Source organism: Rana temporaria, chromosome 12 (assembly GCF_905171775.1).
Source record: "Rana temporaria chromosome 12, aRanTem1.1, whole genome shotgun sequence".
Lineage (NCBI taxonomy): Eukaryota > Metazoa > Chordata > Amphibia > Anura > Ranidae > Rana > Rana temporaria.
Window position 1 is genome coordinate 14,065,529 of NC_053500.1, and position 16,625 is coordinate 14,082,153.

Here is a 16,625-nt window from a genome sequence, read left to right on the forward strand (position 1 = left end):
GCTGTGCGAGGTCTCTGGTGGCTGTGTGGAGTCTCTGGTGGCTGTGTGAGGTTTCTGGTGGCTGTGCGGGGTCTCTGGTGGCTGTACGGGGTCTCTGGTGGCTATGCAGGGTCTCTGGTTAATGTGGGGGGTCTCTGGTGGCTGTGTGGAGTCTCTGGTGGCTGTGCGGGGTCTCTGGTGGCTGTGCGGGGTCTCTGGTTAATATGGGGGGAATCTGGTGGCTGTGTGGAGTCTCTGGTGGCTGTGCGGGGTTTCTGGTGGCTGTGTGGGTCTCTGGTGGCTGTGTGGGGTCTCTGATGGCTGTGTGGGGTCTCTGATGGCTGTGTGGGGTTTCTGGTTGCCATACAGGGTCTCTGGTGGCTGTGTGGGGTCTCCGGTGTCTGTGTTGGCTGTGTGGGGTCTCTGGTGGCTGTGTGGGGTCTCTGGTGGCTATGTGGTCCAAGCATGAATGAACCCTGGGCCCTGAGATATAAGTGGTCACATCCTTAGGTCTTAGAAGTTCATGCTTGGTCTTGTAGTCCTTCATAAGTTGGGGGGTGTCACATCCTAAACTCTGAGGGCTTCATGCTGGAACTTGCAGTCCCTCACTTTTGGTAGAAAACCCAGCATTAACCCCTGACATCTAAGGATGTGACCCCCAAAAGGGAAGGACTACAAGTCCCAGCATGAACCCCTGAGATCCAAGGATGTAACCCCTTAGATCTCAGGGGTTCATACTGGTTGGCGAAGGGGGGGGGCACATCCTCAGCTCTGAGGGACTCATGCTGGGACCTGTAGTCCTTCACTTTTGGGGGGTCACATCACCCAAAAGTGAAGGACTACAAGTCCCAGCAGTAATTCCTCCTGTTTGTATGGGTGTCTGGCTCTGCAGTGACTGTGCCCTGCTCCCCCATGATGACACTGCATGCACCTGGCCTCATTTTACAGTTTAGTTCCCTTCTTCCCTCAGAGCATGCTGGAGGCCAGTAGAAGATAGAGGAGGTGGGTGGACCATGGAGAGCACTAGGCGTGGAGGAGACGGAAGTTAAATCCTCCTCTGCTTTGTACGCTGGGGCTGCCTTGGGCTTCCTCTGCATTAGGGTGGGGAGTCATGGACATGATGTCACTGGTTGCTAGACACCAGGCAGCTGTAGCAACCAGTGGCCAGTAGAGCCCCAGCCAGTGATGGAGGTGGAGGCGGAACCTGTGGTATGGCCGGGTTCCTAAACTAAAGCGGCTCTCAGGCTAGTCTATCTGCGCCTCTGCGGCGGCCCAGTCTACCTCAGTTCCCTGCATTCCTCGGCGAGCGGACTGCTCGCTATGGTCTCTTCTGCCAGGAGAGGGGGTGTGCCGCCAACCCTGTAGAATGCCGCCCGAGGCAAACGCCTTGTTTGCCTCATGGCAGATACGCCCCTACATTTATGGTCAGTAACCAATAGCTTCTAACTTCAGCTTGTTTAATTACATTTTGACAATAAAAAATAAAAGCTGATTGGTTAATAAGCAGAGCTTCACCAGATTCTGTGTGCAACACTTTTAGTAAATAACCCCCAAACTTTTTTTTCTTCAATGTACTTTATTTGTGTTGCAAAGCGGCGCTTTCGCTTTTCTCACCTAGGCAAAATGTTCTCCCCATCCCCCGAGCATGTGCAGGTGTGCCACAGGGTCCAGGTATAGAGAGAGCCCCGTGGCCGATCAGGTTCCCCGGTCATCCACATAAGAACAGGGTTTCCCACCCATGCGCAATGACTGGCAACAGGCAAGCCTGAAACCTTCCCTGCCTTTTCACGTACGCTGTAAAACACCTTGCGCATGCGCAGATCCATGGGTACATCTGCGCATGCACAAGAATGGTGGCACTGGAGGGAAGGGGAAAAGTCTTTCTAGAGCAGACTAAGGCTGGGTTCACATATATTCGAATTGGATGCAGATTTTTCGGCATCCAATTCACATGACAGGTGAGTGTGACTGGCTCTCAATGGAGTCCATTCACACAGGTCCGGGGCAGCCGCGGTCCGGATGGCAGAAGGATCCTGTGCAGCGGTGGCCCGTCCATACAGGGCTCATTCTCTGCACCGCCCCCTTAATCCATGCGCCCAGCCCCTTCAAAAAAGGGTGGCCTCGGATTGCAGTGAGCCCACATACTTGTGTGACAATAGCAAATGAATATTCGCTATTGTCTTCCTGCTTCTCCTCCCGGCCAATCCTAGCTCAGGAAGCAGGTCCTGAGACCCAATCAGCCGTGAGGAGAAGCGATCCTATTGGCTGCCAAAAAGGAGGAAGGAGGAGACGCCTCTATTTTTTTTTTTTATTCACATAACAATTAGCCCAGTGAAGGTTAATTTACATTCGTTCTGTGTGAATAGAGCTTTTTTCTCTCCAGTTTGAATATTATTCTTCATATAGGATAAAGTAGATCAGAAAATACGGCCACTAGGTGAAGCCAACAATCTTTGTAACTATTTACTTCCTATGAACTTCATCTCCATCTAGTGGCCATATAGTGGTATTCTCCCGATTCACTTTAACCTGTATGAAGAATAACCTTCAATCTGGAGAGGAAGTTGCCTAACAGCATTCATGTTTGCCCCCCACAGCTTTATTACAAAGGGGCGAATATTAGAGATGTTATAGAGGTGAAGTCTATAAGACTTTTACAATGACTGGATGTGGGGCTGAAAGGACAGGTTAGAGTCTCGGGCCCGGATTCAGAAAGGAGATACGACGGCGTATCTCTGGATACGCCGTCGTAACTCTGAGTGTGCGTGGTCGTAACTATGCGACTGATTCATAGAATCAGTTACGCATAGATTTCCCTAAGATCCAACCGGTGTAAGTGTCTTACACCGTCGTATCTTTACGACGGCCGCTAGGTGGCGCTTCCGTATATTTACGCAAGGAATATGCTAATTAGGTAGATACGCCGATTTTTTTTTTACGTCGTTTACGTTAGGCTTTTTCTGGCGTAAAGTTACCCCTGCTATATGAGGGGTGTCCTATGTTAAGTATGGACGTCGTTCCCGCGTCGAGTTTTGAAAATTTTACGTCGTTTGCGTAAGTCGTTCGCGAATAGGGCTGTACGTAAGTTACGTTCACGTCTAAAGCAATGAGGAATTGCGGCGTCATTTCGAGCATGCGCACTGGGATTCTTTCACGAACGGCGCATGCGCCGTTCGTAAAAAATTTAAAATACGTGGGGTCACCATTCATTTGAGTAAAACACGCCCACATCATCCCCATTTGAATTAGGCAGGCTTACGCCGGACAACATACGTTACGCCGCCTTAACTTAGGGCGCAAGTTCTTTCTGAATACGGAACTTGCGCCCTAAAGATACGCTAATCTTTCTGAATCCGGGCCTTGGATTGCATCTTGATAAGGTGCAAAGTATGTGGATGGGTTGGGGGTTATGTAACACAATAACAAGCACTAAAAAACAATATTTACAAAGGTTACAATGTATTGAGAATTTGTTACATTTTATGACCCTGGATAAAATCCATATCCAAGATATTATCTCAACAAATTAAGCCAGGGTCTAAAGATACCTGTAATCTCATGGGTGATAGAATATAACATACTAAGAGTAGATGTTATTCACAAAGAAAAAAAAATATATTATGTAATGTCACAGGCCTGGTTCCCACTATGGAGGGTGGTTGTACCTGCAAGCAGTGGCGGCTGGTGCTCAATTTTTTTTTTTTGGGGGGGGGGGGGGGGGCAAACAAACTGAGAAAACAAAAACAAAACATCAATTGCAGCTACTGGGCCCATCAAATGCAGCCAATGTGCCCATCAAACGCATCCACTGTGCCCATAAATTGCTACCACTGTGCCCATCAAATGCAACCACTGTGCCCATCTATTGCTGACACTATGCCCATCAATTTCTGCCAGTGTGTCCATCAATTGCAGCTATACTGTGCCCCATCAGATGCCCCCAGTGTGCCCCATCTGGTTGTTACTGTGCCCCATCAGATGCCACCAGTGTGCCCCAACAGATGCCACCAGTGTGCCCCATTAGATGCCGCCAGTGTGCCCCATCAGATGCCGCCAGTGTGCCCCATCAAATGCCACCAGTGTGCCCCATCAGATGCCGCCAGTGTGCCACAACAGATGCTGCCAGTGTGCCCCATCAGGTGCCGCCAGTGTGCCCCATCCGGTCCAGCCAGTGTGCCCCAACAGATGCCACCAGTGTGCTCCATCAGATGCCACCAGTGTGCCCCATCAGATGCCGCCAGTGTGCCCCAACAGAAGCCGCCAGTGTGCCCCATCAGATGCCGCCAGTGTGCCCCATCAGATGCCGCCAGTGTGCCACAACAGATGCTGCCAGTGTGCCCCATCAGGTGCCGCCAGTGTGCCCCATCAGGTCCAGCCAGTGTGCCCCAACAGATGCCACCAGTGTGCTCCATCAGATGCCACCAGTGTGCCCCATCAGATGCCGCCAGTGTGCCCCAACAGAAGCCGCCAGTGTGCCCCATCAGATGCCGCCAGTGTGCCCCATCAGATGCTGCCAGTGTGCCCCAACAGAAGCCGCCAGTGTGCCCCATCAGATGCCGCCAGTGTGCCCCATCAGATGCCACCAGTGTGCCCCAACAGAAGCCGCCAGTGTGCCCCATCAGATGCCGCCAGTGTGCCCCAACAGATGCCGCCAGTGTGCCCTATCAGATGCCGCCAGTGTGCCCCATCAGATGCTGCCAGTGTGCCCCATCACTTACCTGTCTCGAAGCGGTTCAGCGGCGGTCTCCTGCACGTCCTCCATTTCTTCTTCCGTCCTCTCTCAGGCGTCCAATCACAGCGCCAAACCAATCAATGAACTCTTATTGCGATTTTTTTTTACCAAAAATAGGTAGAAGAATACGTATCGGCCTAAACTGTGGAAAAAAATAGTTTTTTATATATTTTTGGGGGATATTTATTATAGCAAAAAGTAAAATTATTGAATTCTTTTCAAAATTGTCGCTCTATTTTTGTTTATAGCGCAAAAAATAAAAACCGCAGAGGTGATCAAATACCACCAAAAGAAAGCTCTATTTGTGGGAAAAAAGGACGTAAATTTTGTTTGGGAGCCACGTCGCACGACCGCGCAATTGTCAGTTAAAGCGTTGCAGTGCCGAAATCGCAAAACCTGGCCTGGTCCTTTAGCTACAAAATGGTCCGGGGCTTAAAGAACAGTGTCAAAATAAAAAGCAAAATAATAAAAAAAATATTTGTTAAAGCGCTCCGTCCCGACGAGCTCGCGTGCAGTGCTCACATATGTAAACGGTGTTCAAACCACACATGTGAGGTATCGTCGCGATCGTTAGAGCGAGAGCAATAATTCTAGCTCTAGACCTCCTCTGTAACTCAAAACATGCAACCTGTAGAATTATTTAAACATTGCCTATGGAGATTTTTAAGGGTAATAGTTTGTCGTCATTCTACGAGCGGACGCAATTTTGAAGCGTGACATGTTGGGTATCAATTTACTCGGCGTAACATTATCCTTCACAATATAAAAAAAAAAATATTGGGCTAAGTTTTATTGTTTTCTTATTTTTTTATTAAAAAAAGTGTTTTTTTTTTTCAAAAAAAGTGCGCTTGTAAGACCGCTGCACAAATACGGTGTGGCAGAAAGTATTGCAACGACCGCCATTTTATTCTACAGGGTGTTAGAAAAAATATATAAAATATTTGGGGGTTCTGAGTGATTTTCTAGCAAAAAAAAAAAAAAACAGTTTTTAACATGTAATCACCAACTCTCAGAAAGATTCTCGGTCCATAAGTGGTTAAATAAGGACATGTGTGTGTTTTTGATACATTTTACAGCCTTCCCAGTCCAGTAGAAATGCACCGTGTTCTTTTTTTTTTTCTGAAATGCATTTTTTGCCCATCCGCCCCGCCCACAGCCCCGCCCCGCCCCGCCGCTCTCCTCGGTTGCTACCAGGAAGGTGGAGAGCGCTCCAGTGACGTCACCAGTGGACGGAACGTGGGTATCCCGCTGACGTCATGACGTACGGGCGGGAATTGTGAAGCTGAGGTGAGCGGCGGCCCGGGGAGGGGTTGAGGAGCGGACATGCCTCAGATTGAAGTGGCCGGCATCCCCGTGGACTTCCCGTTCACCCCGTACAAGTGTCAGGAGGATTATATGAACAAAGTCATCGAGTGTCTGCAGCAGGTGTGCCGCCATTGGTGTCCTGGAGAGGGGCGGGGCTTAGAGGTCGAGGAGGAGCCGTTCTGTATTTATGGGAGGGGCCTAACGTGGGAGAAATGGCCTGTCATTCACGATAATGATAGTGGACGGATTTGTGCTTATGGGAGGAGTTTAAAGAGAGAGACAACATTATAGGTGTAAGGACAGGAGCTTGTAATTGACTATAGTGTTAGGGAGGAGCATAGAGTGAAAGGGGCCTGTACTGTGTATAGAGAAGGGGAGGAGCCTAGACTGTATAGGTGGGGAGGAGCCTGGACTGTGTATAGGTGGGGAGGAGCCTGGATGGTGTATAGGTGGGGCGGAGTAGCTTGGACTGTGTATAGGCGGGGAGGAGCCTGGACTGTGTATAGGCGGGGAGGAGCCTGGACCGTGTATAGGTGGGGAGGAGCCTGGACCGTGTGTAGGCGGGGAGGAGCCTGGACCGTGTATAGGCGGGGAGGAGCCTGGACCGTGTATAGGTGGGGAGGAGCCTGGACCGTGTGTAGGTGGGGAGGAGCCTGGACCGTGTATAGGCGGGGAGGAGCCTGGACCGTGTATAGGCGGGGAGGAGCCTGGACCGTGTATAGGCGGGGAGGAGCCTGGACTGTGTATAGGTGGGGAGGAGCCTGGACTGTGTATAGGCGGGGAGGAGCCTAGACTGTATAGGTGGGGAGGAGCCTGGATGGTGTATAGGTGGGGCGGAGTAGCTTGGACTGTGTATAGGCGGGGAGGAGCCTGGACTGTGTATAGGCGGGGAGGAGCCTGGACTGTGTATAGAGGAGGGGGAGCCTGGACTGTGTATAGGCGGGGAGGAGCCTGGACCGTGTATAGTCAGGGAGGAGCCTGAACCGTGTGTAGGCGGGGAGGAGCCTGAACCGTGTGTAGGCGGGGAGGAGCCTGGACTGTGTATAGATGAGGGGGAGCCTGGACCGTGTATAGGTGGGGAGGAGCCTGGACTGTGTATAGGTGGAGGGGTGCCTGGACCGTGTATTGGTGGGGAGGAGCCTGGACTGTGTATAGGCGGGGAGGAGCCTGGACTGTGTATAGGTGGGGAGGAGCCTGGACGGTGTATAGAGGAGGGGGAGCCTGGACTGTGTATAGGCGGGGAGGAGCCTGGACCGTGTATAGGCGGGAAGGAGCCTGGACCGTGTATAGGCGGGGAGGAGCCTGGACCGTGTATAGGCGGGGAGGAGCCTGGACCGTGTATAGGCGGGGAGGAGCCTGGACCGTGTATAGGCGCGGAGGAGCCTGGACCGTGTATAGGCGGGGAGGAGCCTGGACCGTGTATAGAGGGGGAGCCTGTACTTTGTATAGAGAAGGGGGAGGGGCCTGTCCTTTGTATAGGGGAGGAGCTTGTGCTGTATATAGCGGGGAGTAGCCTGCACTGTGTATAGAAGAGGATGAGGCTGCACTGTGTATAGAAGAGGATGAGGCTGCACTGTGTATAGAAGAGGATGAGGCTGCACTGTGTATAGAAGAAGATGAGGCTGCACTGTGTATAGAAGAGGATGAGGCTGCACTGTGTATAGAAGAGGAGGAGGCTGCACTGTGTATAGAAGAGGAGGAGGCTGCACTGTGTATAGAAGAGGAGTAGCCTGTACTGTGTATATAGCGGGGAGTAGCCTGCACTGTGTATAGAAGAGGATGAGGCTGCACTGTGTATAGAAGAGGAGGAGGCTGCACTGTGTATAGAAGAGGAGGAGGCTGCACTGTGTATAGAAGAGGAGGAGGCTGCACTGTGTATAGAAGAGGAGGAGGCTGCACTGTGTATAGAAGAGGAGGAGCCTGGACTGTGTATAGAGGAGGGGGAGCCTGGACTGTGTATAGAGGAGAGGGAGCCTGGACTGTGTATAGAGGAGGGGGAGCCTGGACTGTGTATAGAGGAGGGGGAGCCTGGACTGTGTATAGAAGAGGAGTAGCCTGCACTGTGTATAGAAGAGGAGTAGCCTGTACTGTGTATAGAAGAGGAGTAGCCTGTACTGTGTATAGAAGAGGAGTAGCCTGTACTGTGTATAGAAGAGGAGTAGCCTGTACTGTGTATAGAAGAGGAGTAGCCTGTACTGTGTATAGAAGAGGAGTAGCCTGTACTGTGTATAGAAGAGGAGTAGCCTGTACTGTGTATAGAAGAGGAGTAGCCTGTACTGTGTATAGAAGAGGAGTAGCCTGTACTGTGTATAGAAGAGGAGTAGCCTGTACTGTGTATAGAAGAGGAGTAGCCTGTACTGTGTATAGAAGAGGAGTAGCCTGTACTGTGTATAGAAGAGGAGTAGCCTGTACTGTGTATAGAAGAGGAGTAGCCTGTACTGTGTATAGAAGAGGAGTAGCCTGTACTGTGTATAGAAGAGGAGTAGCCTGTACTGTGTAGGCGGGGAGGAGCCTGGACTGTGTATAGAGGAGGGGGAGCCTGGACTGTGTATAGAGGAGGGGGAGCCTGGACTGTGTATAGAGGAGGGGGAGCCTGGACTGTGTATAGAGGAGGGGGAGCCTGGACTGTGTATAGAGGAGGGGGAGCCTGGACTGTGTATAGAGGAGGGGGAGCCTGGACTGTGTATAGAGGAGGGGGAGCCTGGACTGTGTATAGAGGAGGGGGAGCCTGGACTGTGTATAGAGGAGGGGGAGCCTGGACTGTGTATAGAGGAGGGGGAGCCTGGACTGTGTATAGAGGAGGGGGAGCCTGGACTGTGTATAGAGGAGGGGGAGCCTGGACTGTGTATAGAGGAGGGGGAGCCTGGACTGTGTATAGGTGGGGAGGAGCCTGGACGTGTATAGAGGAGGGGGAGCCTGGACTGTGTATAGAGGAGGGGGAGCCTGGACTGTGTATAGAGGAGGGGGAGCCTGGACTGTGTATAGAGGAGGGGGAGCCTGGACGGTGTATAGAGGAGGGGGAGCCTGGACTGTGTATAGAGGAGAGGGAGCCTGGACTGTGTATAGAGGAGGGGGAGCCTGGACTGTGTATAGAGGAGGGGGAGCCTGGACTGTGTATAGAGGAGGGGGAGCCTGGACTGTGTATAGAGGAGGGGGAGCCTAGACGGTGTATAGAGGAGGGGGAGCCTGGACCGTGTATAGGCGGGGAGGAGCCTGGACCGTGTATAGAGGAGGGGGAGCCTAGACTGTGTAGGTGGGGAGGAGCCTGGACTGTGTATAGGTGGGGAGGAGCCTGGACTGTGTATAGAGGAGGGGGAGCCTGGACTGTGTATAGAGGAGAGGGAGCCTGGACTGTGTATAGAGGAGGGGGAGCCTGGACTGTGTATAGAGGAGGGGGAGCCTGGACTGTGTATAGAGGAGGGGGAGCCTGGACGGTGTATAGAGGAGGGGGAGCCTGGACTGTGTATAGAGGAGAGGGAGCCTGGACTGTGTATAGAGGAGAGGGAGCCTGGACTGTGTATAGAGGAGGGGGAGCCTGGACTGTGTATAGAGGAGAGGGAGCCTGGACTGTGTATAGAGGAGGGGGAGCCTGGACTGTGTATAGAGGAGGGGGAGCCTGGACTGTGTATAGAGGAGGGGGAGCCTGGACGGTGTATAGAGGAGGGGGAGCCTGGACGGTGTATAGAGGAGGGGGAGCCTGGACCGTGTATAGGCGGGGAGGAGCCTGGACCGTGTATAGGCGGGGAGGAGCCTGGACCGTGTATAGAGGAGGGGGAGCCTAGACTGTGTAGGTGGGGAGGAGCCTGGACTGTGTATAGAGGAGGGGGAGCCTGGACTGTGTATAGAGGAGAGGGAGCCTGGACTGTGTATAGAGGAGGGGGAGCCTGGACTGTGTATAGAGGAGGGGGAGCCTGGACTGTGTATAGAGGAGGGGGAGCCTGGACTGTGTATAGAGGAGGGGGAGCCTGGACGGTGTATAGGCGGGGAGGAGCCTAGACCGTGTATAGGCGGGGAGGAGCCTGGACCGTGTATAGGCGGGGAGGAGCCTGGACCGTGTATAGGCGGGGAGGAGCCTGCACTGTGTATAGAGGGGGAGCCTGTACTGTGTATAGAGAAGGGGGAGGGGCCTGTCCTTTGTATAGGGGAGGAGCTTGTGCTGTATATAGCGGGGAGTAGCCTGTACTGTGTATAGAAGAGGATGTACTGTGTATAGAAGAGGATGTACTGTGTATAGAGGGGGAGTCTATGGGTTTGGATTTGTATCTATCCAATTTATCAATAAGAGGTTTATCTCATATACGATGGCTTATTATGTCCTAGAACTTGTACATGTGTTGGAGAGATGTTTTATTTCTCTCCCCCCCCCCACAGGGTGTGAATGGTGTCCTGGAAAGTCCAACGGGGACAGGAAAAACGCTTTGCCTGCTGTGTGCCACGTTGGCATGGCGTCAGCATTTTAAAGACAACATCACTTCACAAAAGATCAAAGAGCGCATGCATGGCGGGGAGCTGTTCCCAGACCGCCCGACTGCAGACTGGGGGAGCGGAGAGGCAAACCCGCAGGGCTCAGGTAAGATCGCCGTCTGTCTATTCTATGGATAGCCAAACCCCATGCCTCTGAAGAGTGATTGTCAGGCACAGCCCGTCTGTATAAGTGCACACAGTCCCCGCGAGTTTGCACACAGAATCGAACGTATACACAAGTCTCGCCCGCATATGTAAATGACGTCCAAACCACACATGTTGGGTATCGCCGCAAAAAAGTTTTTGAGAATCCTGATCTTTATTCTAAGCAAAAAAATCGCGATTCTCATCTTTTCCAGAATCGTGCAGCTCTACTCTACACTGATTTTGTTTTTTTAATTTCATAATTTTTTTTTTGTTCCCTTTTACAATTTTCACTTTTTCTCCTGGGGGGGGGGGGGGGGGGGACTGTGGAGATAAAAAACTGGAATTTTTTTTTTTTTTTTTTTTTTTTCTCTATGGCTTTTAAATTTCAGAAAATTTGACATCTCTAATAATTATAATTTCAAGGGTCATCCAAAAAAAAATCTATTCTAATAAGCAAAGGATACCTGCAATATATTCTCTGCACATTTTCTGAAAATTTTATAGATGGGCAACTTTTATATACCCTAAAATATATTGGTGGTTCCAAATTAAAGGAAAAGTAAAGCCAAAGCTCGTTTTCTGTACTCCCTCCTATGGATCACAGGAGTGCAGTTTGTTTATAACAGACAGCGGGCTGAAGTCCGCTGTCTGCTGACGTCACAGAGCAAGTCCAGGCTCGGGCAAGATCATTACGCTGGGGTCGGGATCCACCCACATACCTGGACTGGCATATGGCTCAGGCTCTCAGTTTAAGCCGGTATGTATTTTACATATTTTTGGTAAAAAAAATTGCAATAAGCGCCAGCTCACATCTGGTGGTAATAACTTGTAATACCAACGGCTCACCACCAGAGGGCGCCAGCTCACAAAAAAAATATATATATTTTTTTAGCCCACCTTCCAAGCCAAGTGGCCAGGACACTATTTCTAGTCGCCATGGCGACCTGGCGCCCGGGATTTGTCGATCCCTGGTATATTGATTGGTTTGCGCAAAAGTTATAGCATCTACAAAATAGGGGATAGAATTATGACATTTTTATTATTCATTTTTTTAATTTATTTTTTTACTAGTAATGTATCATCTTCTGTGTGAAGCTCGGTGACAACAAGTCTGACCTGTAGTGAAGTCCTGCTTAATCACAACAATGGGCAGGTGGGCATGGAGTCACCTCGGCTGTTTTTTTTTTTTTTATTACCGTATTTATCGGGGTATTGCGTGCTCTGGCGTATAGCGCGCACCCCTAAAGTGGACCCGCATTCCTTTAAAAAAAAAAAGATTTTAGTACTTACAGTTTTGGTGTCTTGCACGGCGTCCATTGGGGGCCTCGTCGGGTCCGGCGTCCGTCTGCGGCTTCGGTGGTGTCCTCCTCGTCGGGTCCGGCGTCCTTCTGCGGTGTCCTCCCCGCTCGATCCCCGCTTCCCGCGCCGAGTTTGAACCACTGCGCCGGCATATCCCGAGCGCAGTACACTCGGGTATAGTCGGGCAGGCTCGGCTCCTCTCGCGGTCACGTCCTGTACGTCCAGGACGTGACCGCGAGAGGAGCCGAGCCTGCCCGACTATACCCGAGTGTACTGCGCTCGGGATATGCCGGCGCCGTGGTTCAAACTCGGCGCGGGTATCGACGTATATCGCGCACCCACCATTTTGCCCTGATATTCAGGGCAAAAAAGTGCGCGGTATACGCCGATAAATACGGTAGCTATATTCTGTTTCTGGTTACAGTTTGTATTGCTAGAGTGATGTCCTCCTGGTGTATATATTTGGGTGAGTTTGTTCAAATAAACATTCCATGTGCAAGCTGTGTAACTGAGCTAGTCTCGCCTAGTTCTTGGTTACAATATGTGACTGTAATATCTGATATCTGAAGTTCCAGACTGGAGGAAGCAGTTTGCTGACGGAAGCACTCAAGCGGAGTGTGGGACCCTCCGTTACATGTGCCACTTTGTGTTGGTCCATCACCTAAAAATCCCAATGAAATACGTTTACGTTTTTTGGTTGTATCATGACAAAATGTGGAAAATTTCAAGGGGTATGAATACTGTATTTATGTGTGTTTATACAGTATCAAAGTAACGTGTATGTCTTTTGAAAAAATAAAAAAAATATCAACTTTTTGTTTAAATACAGCATATTACAGCGATATTCCTAGGATTATCTATGCTTCCCGGACACACTCCCAGCTGACGCAAGTCATCAATGAACTCAAGCATACCTTGTACAGGTATTTATATTCTCTCTCTTTCATTTCCATCAGAAGATCATACTTCCTCTGACTTTCATGTAGGTGTGTAGTCATATGCTTACCAGAGATAACTGGGAGGGGTCTGGAAAATAAACACTTAGGGCTAGATTCACATAGATCAGTGGATCTTTAGATCCGCGTGATCTATGTGATTTAAGATCCGCTGGCGCAAGTTTGAGAAGCAAGTGGCTAATTCGCTAAACACTTACCTCCAAACTTGCGGCGGCGGATCGTAAATCCCCCGGCGGAATTCAAATTCCGCGGCTAGGGGGAGTGTACTATTTAAATCAGGCGCGTTCTCGCGCCGATTTAAATGCGCATGCGCCGTCCGCAAATTTTCCCGGCGTGCATTGCTCCAAATGACGTCGCTAGGACGTCAGTGGTTTCGACGCTTACGTAAATAACGTCCATCCGTTTTCGAGAACGAGTTACGCAAACAACGTAAAAAAAAAAAAAATCGACGCGGGAACAACGGCTATACTTAACATTGGCTGCGCCTCATAGAAGCAGGGGTAAGTATACGCCGGGAAAACCGCTACGGAAACGTCGTAACAACACTGCGTCGGGTCGGCGTACGTTCGTGAATTTCTGTATCTCGCTGATTTACATATTTCTCAGTGTAAATCAGTGAGAACGCCCCCCGCGGCCATTTTTAAATTGCAGTTAAGATCCGACGGTGTAACACAGTTACACCTGTCGGATCTGAGGCATATCTATGCGTAACTGATTCTATGAATCAGGCGCATAGATACGACCGGCCTAACTCAGAGATACAACGGCGTATCAGGAGATACACCGTCGTATCGCTCTGTGAATCTGGCCCTTAGGCTGCTTTCACATTGGGCAGCGGAGGTGCGGTGACGGTATAGCCGCGCTATTTTTAGTGCCGCTGTACCGTCGTATTCACCACGATATTCGGGCGCTAGCGGTGAGGTTTTAACCCCCGCTAGCGGCCGAAAAAGGGTTAATTCCGCCCGCATTGCGGGCGGTATTACTGCGGTTTCCCATTGATTTCAATGGGAAGGCGCGGTATAGGAGCGGTAAACACCCCGCTCCTATACCACTCCAAAGATGCGGCTAGCAGGACTTTTGGAGCGGTCCTGCTAGCGCACCGCTTCAGCGAGAAAGCCTTCAGGCTTTCACATTGAAGCCTGCAGGGCATGATTTTTTCATGCGGTATAGCAGCGCTATTTTTAGCGCTGTACCGCATGAAAAACGCCTCAATGTGAAAGGGGTCTAATACTAGTGCATTTGAATCTCAGAAGTATCCTAACTAGAGTTAAGATGTATGTGAAGGGAAACAATGACGGTAAGGCTCAGTTCACACTGGCGCAGCTTCAAAGTTGACTTCATTGGTGGCTTGCTTATGACTTCTTTAAGGCCCCTTTCACACTGGGACGTTTTTCGGCTGTTATTCGAGCGTTTTTCAGGCGCTTTGGCATTAAAATAAAAGTCTGTAGAGCGCCTGAAAGAAGTCTCATCTGCAATCCCAATGTGAAAGACCGAATGCTTTCAGAGCCCTTTCACACTGCCAGCGCCCGAAAAACGCTGGTAAAGCATCGCTAAGACCCTAACGTTTTAGGGCGTTTTTTGCAGTGCTTCCGTGCGAAAGGGCAAGGCGTTTTTACAGCGCTTTCAATTCATTTCAATGGAGAGGGGCGTTTTTGGAAGGTTTTTTTTCAGCGCCCAAAAGCTGCTCCAAAGATGCTGTTTGCAGGACTTGGTGTAAAATGGTCCATTGAGATGCATGGAGAGCGTTTTATGAGCGCTTTTTTTAACGCATATACAATTTTTATTTTTTTTCACCTGCAAGGCAAAAGCCATAATGAGCTAGTATGCACCGCATATTAGCTCATTATGAAATACTTACCTCGGAACGAGGAGAAGAGAACTTACCTGGTCCACGCCGAGCGAGATGTCATCTTGACTCGGCGTGTCTTCCGGGTATCGCCGCTTCAGCGCTGTGATTGGCTGGAGCGGCGATGACGTTGGGAGATTTCATTTCGGCAAGGGCCGGTGGCGGCCGGTCTTTTAGCCGAAGATCCCCCCTGCGCATGCGCCGCTGCAGGGTTGCGAAAACCATGCAGTTTCTGGAAATTATCCCTGATTTTTTTTTTTTTTTTTATTCTTGTTCTTCTTTCAGACCCAAAGTCAGTGTCCTGGGCTCGAGGGAACAGCTGTGTATACACCCCGAGGTCAAGAAGCAGGAAAGTAATCATGTCAAGGTGAGGAGGACATCGGGGTTCAGTCTACATCTTTGTTAAAAAGTTGGCAGCACATTCATTCGGTTGCAAGCATAAGATCCCAATGGCCAGTGGTCTTTTAATGCCCCACACACACGACCGGATTTTCCGTCAGAAAAACCTTGGATGTTTTTTCCCGACGGAATTCCACTGAAGCTTGGCTTGCATACACACCAGCCTCACAAATGTTGTTGGAAATTGCGACCGTCAAGATCGTGGTCAGGTTTAGGACATATTTACAGTACCTTCAGGTACGCCTTATTATAGGCTTACCTGTAGGTACAAGTGGTGTAACGTGGTTTACAACCACTTTAATAAAAACAGTTAAACACTCATAGGTAGATTCAGTAAGAGTTAGGCCGACTTATCAGTAGATAAGCCGACCTAACTCAGAATCTACGCAGACTTATGTTTAAGCGTATGCTCAAACAGAGATACGCTTAAACATATCTAAGATAAGACGGCTTGCGCCATCCTATCTTAGGTTGCAATTTTTTGGATGGCCGCTAGGTGGCGCTTCCATTGCGGTCGGCGTAGAATATGTAAATGAGTTGATACGCCGATTCACGAACGAACGTACGCCCGGCCGCCGCAGTAGTTTTATGCCGTTTCCGTAAGGCATTAGCAGGCCTAAAGTTATTCCATCTATTATGTGGAATAACAATGTCAAGTATGGCCGCCGTTCACGCCGCGAGATTCGAAATGTTTACGTCGTTTGCGTAAGTCGTCTGCAAATTGGGATTTACGTAGTTTACGTCCACGTCGAAATCAATAGGCCCGAGCGGCGTACTTATCCGCAATGCACACTGGGTGATGTAGGCGCCCGGCGCATGCGCATTAAAAAAAAACGTAAAAAACGTGAGGTCAAGCCTCATTACCATAAAACACGCCCCCCTTCAACACATTTGAATTCGGCGCCCTTACGCCTGCCCGCTTTAGGCTACGCCGCCGTATATTAACAGGCAAGTACATTGAGAATCATGTACTTGCCTAGCTAACTTACGGCGGCGTAGCCTAAACACGCTAAGCTACGCCACCGTAACTATAGGCTTCTCTACCTGAATCTGCCTATGAGACTCGAAAATCAGCATTACAAATCCCAGAATTCCTGGCAATGCACACATAGTAACGGTACGGCTTCCTGCTCCGCCCAATGCGTTTCATCATAAATGATGTCCTATGGGGCACTAACATTGTCAGGAACAGGCTATATATTTTAACTGCTACTTTAGAGTAGCCATGGGGGGAGGTGCTGCAATCTTATAGCCGATCTGTCTAAGGTAGTCAAGAGACCAAAACTGACACTGCATTGATTTTTCGTGTAGCAGTTACCACATCATATCATAAGCCTCTGTTTTTTCCAGGTCCATATGTGCCGTTCCAAAGTGTCCAGTAGATCCTGTCACTTTTACAACAATGTGGAAGGTAAGTGTTCATGTATGTGATTCAGGGGATTGCCACTAGAAGATGGTGTGAAGGAAGGACTGTGTCCTGTTATATTTATTTTGGTCG

At 50.0% G+C, this 16,625-nt stretch overlaps 1 protein-coding gene across 2 annotated transcripts in view; it reads left to right on the plus strand.

The window, feature by feature from the left end:
• The first annotated feature begins 5,925 nt into the window (after window positions 1-5,925).
• RTEL1 (regulator of telomere elongation helicase 1) overlaps window positions 5,926-16,625 on the plus strand; it is a 96,757-nt gene continuing 86,057 nt past the window's right edge. For both annotated transcript variants that reach the window (XM_040331594.1, XM_040331595.1), the window contains exons 1-5: window positions 5,926-6,136; window positions 10,388-10,586; window positions 12,756-12,849; window positions 15,014-15,095; window positions 16,478-16,538. In XM_040331594.1, the coding sequence (XP_040187528.1) occupies window positions 6,035-6,136; window positions 10,388-10,586; window positions 12,756-12,849; window positions 15,014-15,095; window positions 16,478-16,538 (538 nt within the window). In that variant the 5' untranslated portion in view covers window positions 5,926-6,034. The remainder of the gene's footprint in view (window positions 6,137-10,387; window positions 10,587-12,755; window positions 12,850-15,013; window positions 15,096-16,477; window positions 16,539-16,625) is intronic.